The sequence below is a fragment of the Sycon ciliatum genome, chromosome 2, assembly GCF_964019385.1.
Source record: "Sycon ciliatum chromosome 2, ocSycCili1.1, whole genome shotgun sequence".
NCBI lineage: Eukaryota > Metazoa > Porifera > Calcarea > Leucosolenida > Sycettidae > Sycon > Sycon ciliatum.
In genome coordinates, this window is record NC_088644.1 from 28,604,420 (window position 1) to 28,610,340 (window position 5,921).

The window sequence follows — 5,921 nt, forward strand, 5'->3', positions numbered from 1 at the left end:
TTATATCCATAACCAAAACGATTTTTTCTATTCAACTGTGAGCTTTTACAGCCAGAGCATGTTCCAGCAGAGGCATCAGGGTGATATCAGAAGCAGCCAATCAATGAAAAGTAACCACACTGCTAAGCTGGTAAGGCTGTGAATTGCCGCGCTGTGAGTTGGTGTGGCTGTGAGTTGTCTTGGCTGTGACTTGTCTCGCTGTGAGTTGATGACACTGCGAGTTGACGAGGCTGTAAGTTGACGACACTCTGAGTTGGTGAGGCTGTAAGTTGTGACGCTGTGAGTTGTCTTGGCTGTAAGTTGTGACACTGTGAGCTGTCGGCTGTGAGTTTTTTTAAGTTTTTTTAGTTTTTACAAAAACCACACACGGCACAAAGCAGCAAGGCAGCGATGAGACACATGGAATGGCAGGAGTGGGGGAGAGGCAGGGGCAGTTGTCGTGCTGTGAGCTGTCTCGCGGTGACCTGTCGTGTTCCCCATGATTCAGCGGGGGAGAAAACTGATCTCAACAATGACTTCCTTGGCAAGGCACATACTCTAGTCAGGCTTTTGTGAGTACTTGTGCGACGGCGGCGCACCGAGCAGCTTATTTCGGAAAAGCCATCCTGTAGTTCAACATCACCAGAATAAAGAGAAAAGGAAGGAAGCTGAGTCGACTATATTTGCGCTTAGCTGATCGTAGTGATTTAGTCAGCATCGCGGAGAAAGTAGGAGGAAGAGTTGAGTTTGTCAATTTTATAGCATACTTCCATCCGAGTATTACTAGTTATTCCGCAAGGCTACCGGTATACTACCGAGGAGCGCAAGCAGTGCGGCTGCAGAAATAGTCGCATCAGTGCAGTCGACTAGTCCAGTTCATGTGATGTTGTCAACATCAGTCCCAGTTAGCCAGAGTCAACTAGCATAACTGAACAGAGATTGGTATTATAATAATTATTTATTTCCCTTCCTCTGGTCGAGTGTCGGAGCTGAGAGCGTATCCGAAACTCCTAATTCGGCGAGCGCTTGACCCTGCGTGCGCGTACATGTATGTGTATGGTCCCCTGCTCCATTGTTCAGTAGTTTTACCTTCAGGCTGCTGCGATTCGGCACTGGCCATGTCGCCTAGGAGCGCTAAACACCCTTGCATGACTTCCGTCCGGGGTCTCTGGCGAGTGGTTGCCATCGCACTCCTCTGCTTTCTGGCCGCGACCTCGGCACGTTCAATTGATTTCGATGAAGAATTAGCTACTGGCCACGAGCGCCTTCGACAACTTGCACACCGCTATGAGACGGTAGATGTTGACACGGCTCACCACCTGCACGGAGTTCGGCAACGTCGAGCGACTCAAGGAGACAATACATATAGCCACCCACCTTCGACCAACTTTGACATCCAGGCCTTTGGGCAGACATTTCGCCTGCAGCTGGAGTTAAATACTATGCTGTTACCGGTTGGCACACAAGTACGCTACTTCAAAGAGAATGGAGAGCTTGTTGTGGATCATGATGCTGTCAACTGCTATTACCAGGGTGAGATGGATGGATTTAGTCATGGAGCAAGTCATGCTGTAATCAATACATGCAATGGAATTTCTGGATCGTTTGGCGTAGGACCAGCTGGTCACAGGACAATGGAGAGGACCTTTTTCATTGAACCGCTGACCAAGGAACCCACTCCCAATGGTACCCACCTTCATGCCGTTTACAAAGCGGGCGACTCGAAAGAGAACGTTCACTTGGGGAGTTGTGGTGTATCAACTAACAAAGGCCAAGACCATGCATCACCACTAGACCTTGCTGAGGGCATTTTGAATGTGGACACGGACACGGTGCACATTCACCAGCGCACTAAACGCCAGACATCCTCATCGGTCACACGCTATGTGGAGTTACTACTGGTGCTGGATGCAACACTCTTTAACAGCTCTAGAGTAAATCGCGACTTGACCGTTGCTGCAAATCGGGCTCGTTCTGTCGCTAATTTTGTTGATTCGCTGTACAGACAACTGAACATCCGAGTACCATTAGTAGCTGTGGAGATTTTCAACATGGGAAACCGCTTTGTCACGTCAACCATACCAGGTACACTGTTCAACAATTTTATCGCATACAGAACCGCTCAACTTGTGGGTCGTATTGCCCATGACAATGCACAACTAATGTCTGGGATAGACTTTGCTGGCTTCTCAACTGGATTTACTCCGATGTCCGGTATGTGCTCATTGACAAGATCTGCAGGTGTCAACCAAGACACAGCATCAGCGTTCTCAGCAGTAGCGGGCACAATGGCGCACGAAATGGGTCACAGTCTCGGAATGCGCCATGAGTATTACCGCGTCTGTACATGCACAGTTTCATCTAGTGATGGCGGATGCATAATGGCTACCCACAATTCCCGTATTCTACCGTTGGTATGGTCCGACTGCAGCCGCTATGATCTCAGCATGTTTCTATCACGCGGTGCTGGCTTCTGTATGGACAACCAGCCAACAACACTATTTGGTGACCCGGTATGCGGCAATGGGTTTGTGGAGGGCACCGAGCAATGTGATTGTGGCACAGCAGCACAGTGCACAGCAACATGTTGTAATCCAGCTACATGTCGTTTCACCACCGGTTCTCAATGCAGCGATGGTCCATGCTGTCAAAACTGCCGCTTTCTAGCTACGGGCACGCTCTGCCGCTCTGCTGCGAACAGCTGCGACGTAGCTGAGACATGTTCAGGCCTGACGCACACTTGTCCCGATGATATTTTTGCACAGAACGGTCAGACTTGCGGCTCGGGGTCATTGGCATCATTTTGCTACGATGGACAATGCAACACTCACGATACTCAGTGCAAGAGAACATGGGGAACGCCTGCAGCCGTTGCTCCTCAGATCTGCTACGATCAAAACACGCAGGGCTCCGGCAATGCCAACTGCGGTTCCACTTCAACCAACTACTTGAGGTGCGCAGCCACTGATGCTCGATGCGGTCGCCTTCAATGTATCGGCGGAGCAGACTTTACCATAATCTCGTCAACAAGCCGAACAGGCACCGTAACAGTAAGATATAGCCAAGGCACAGTGGTCTGCAAATCCACTACAGTCCCACTATATTTGGACCTGGCCAATTTCAGCTTAGTGGCCGACGGTTCTCCATGTGGATCAAGCTCTCTTTGCATCAACCAACGTTGCAGATCGATAAGTTCACTTGGCACTACACCATGTCCATCAAGTGGTGGTAGGGTGTGTGCAGGAAATGGTGTGTGCACAAATCTCAACTCATGCTTGTGTAACCGTGGCTGGACAGGTGCTGACTGCTCACGTCCTGTGAATGGTCAGTGGAGTCCTTGGACAGTGTGGTCAGGCTGCTCCCAATCCTGTGGTACAAGTGGCGTAAGAACACGCACCCGGGACTGTGATAATCCGCCGCCAAGCAATGGTGGTACAGTATGCCGTGGTGCAACTAGTGAACGAGAAACGTGCAACCGTGTTCAATGTCCTGTTGACGGTGGCTGGTCAGTTTGGTCCGGCTTCTCTCCATGTTCCGCTACTTGCGACTCTGGCTCACACATGCGAACGCGTTCTTGCAACCAGCCATCGCCAGCCAACGGTGGCAGGAGCTGCAGGCCTGATGGTTTGGCAGTGGAAACCAACGTTGCCTACTGTCAGAGACCTTCCTGTTCTCAATGGAATATCTGGGGAACCTGGTCAGGCTGCTCCCGTACCTGTGGTATCGGTGCACGTATGCGCAGGAGAACATGTCCAGTTGCTAACAATTGCCCAGGATCAGCCACAGACACTGGCAGCTGTAACGTATCAGCATGTGATATGTCCATACCTGGTCAGTGGACACAGTGGACAGGATGGAGTCAAGTAGGTACTTGTTATGGCTGTCCACGAGGTAGCTACAGGCAAAGGACTCGCAACTGCACAAGTCCAAAGCCAATGAAAGGAGGTGCTCAGTGCTCGGGTGCACGTGAACAGCGCGGACCATGTCCTGTGTGCCAAGATGGTGGTTTCAGTGACTGGTCAGAATGGCGTGGAAACTGCGATGAAGAACATAGCCAGAGTCGAATGCGAGCATGCACCAGCCCAACACCGGCTAATGGTGGACTCAACTGCTCCGGTCCAACAACTGATGAGCGCATTTGTCCCAGGTTCTTGCCATGGAGCGATTGGGCTGATAGTGGCAATTGTTCACTATGCGGTGAAGATCCGGTAAACAACGTTCAAGTTCGCCATCGTCAATGTAACACAACTCGGGTTGCCCCATGCACAGGTGACCTGAATCAGACTCGGACTTGCCCGGCATGCACCTCAGAAACCAACTCCACCTCCTGCCAGGAACCTTCCTGTTCTCAATGGAATATCTGGGGAACCTGGTCAGGCTGCTCCCTTACCTGTGGTGTTGGTGCACGTGTGCGCATGAGAACATGTCCAGTTGCTGACAATTGCCCAGGATCAGCCACAGATACTGGCAGCTGTAACGTATCAGCATGTGATATGTCCATACCTGGTCAGTGGACACAGTGGACAGGATGGAGTCAAGTAGGTACTTGTTATGGCTGTCCACGAGGTAGCTACAGGCAAAGGACTCGCAACTGCACAAGTCCAAAGCCAATGAAAGGAGGTGCTCAGTGCTCGGGTGCACGTGAACAGCGCGGACCATGTCCTGTGTGCCAAGATGGTGGTTTCAGTGACTGGTCAGAATGGCGTGGAAACTGCGATGAAGAACATAGCCAGAGTCGAATGCGAGCATGCACCAGCCCAACACCGACTAATGGTGGACTCAACTGCTCCGGTCCAACAACTGATGAGCGCATCTGTGCCAGGTTCTTGCCATGGAGCGATTGGGCTGATAGTGGTAGTTGTTCACTATGCGGTGAAGATCCGGTAAACAACATTCAAGTTCGCCATCGTCAATGTAACACAACTCGGGTTGCCCCATGCACAGGTGACCTGAATCAGTCTCGGACTTGCCCGGCATGCACCTCAGAGCAGGCTGGCGGAGTATCTGGAGGCGCTATTGCCGGTATTGTTGCTGCTGTGCTCGCCATTCTGGCAGTTGCTGTTGCTGTCATCCTTATTGTGACATGAAACAATCTGGCAGTGGCTCCACAATTCTGCCGCCAAGGCGTGTCAGTTTTTCAGAGGGGGGACGCTAGGCAGCAGAGTGAATACGTCTTGGCCAGAGACTCACATAAGCCTAAAGCCGCCGTCATCCTACCGCCACGCACAGCCAACAGCCAACCCCCTCCACGGCGGAACCAGGCACCGCCGCCTCGACCTGTGGTTGCATTTTCTACGCCGCTGGCCTAAAGAAAAGAAGACTGCATAATGAGAGAACCTGTTGAGCGATGATGATAGAACCGACTTTAAGTAGATTACACAATCATTGTGATGTTAGAGTGCATGTACACTGTACCAGTCTATGGTGATGTATTTCTAATGACCATGGAACCCCAACACCCACACACTGTAACAGTATAGACTTGATTGATTGGAGAATTCGTCGAATGATGTTCAAACCAGAGGTTATAAAGCAAAAGAAAGGTGAGAACCGCAGGAGTGAGAATAGTAGGAACACAAGGTGTTACCATAAGACAAGCAAGAAGTGTCAAGGTAAAACTATTACACTCTCCCGGCCCCATAGGAAGCCCAAGGTTCTATTAGATAACACAATCCAGTTAGGAGATGCAATTGTGGAAAGGGGAATATTAAATAATCACTCATGCACATGCATAACCACATTGAAGTGTAATCCAACTCAACTTCATCACTCTCACAAGGAGATGACGCAAAACTATATCAGTCTATAACATAATTATTAACTATCTCAGTAAGAGATGCATATGGCTCAGCCCAGTTAGATCAAGGCTGCTGTCGTTGTGAGGCTAGATAGTTCTGCAGCGGTTTAATATTCCGACCAGACTCATCACATAGGTTGCCAGC

General features: G+C 50.4%; 1 protein-coding gene across 1 annotated transcript; it reads left to right on the top strand.

The window, feature by feature from the left end:
• Window positions 1-460: 460 nt before the first annotated feature.
• LOC135809563 (SCO-spondin-like) lies at window positions 461-5,443 on the top strand. Its single transcript, XM_065322935.1, has one exon. It carries the CDS (start codon window positions 1,026-1,028, stop codon window positions 5,064-5,066), a length of 4,041 nt encoding a protein of 1,346 aa, XP_065179007.1. The 5' UTR covers window positions 461-1,025; the 3' UTR covers window positions 5,067-5,443.
• The last annotated feature ends 478 nt before the right edge of the window (window positions 5,444-5,921 follow it).

What these genes read in the sequence shown, in the direction of transcription:
- LOC135809563 (XM_065322935.1), top strand. Translation starts at nt 1,026, where the DNA reads ATGTATGTGTATGGTCCCCTGCTCCATTGTTCAGTAGTTTTACCTTCA.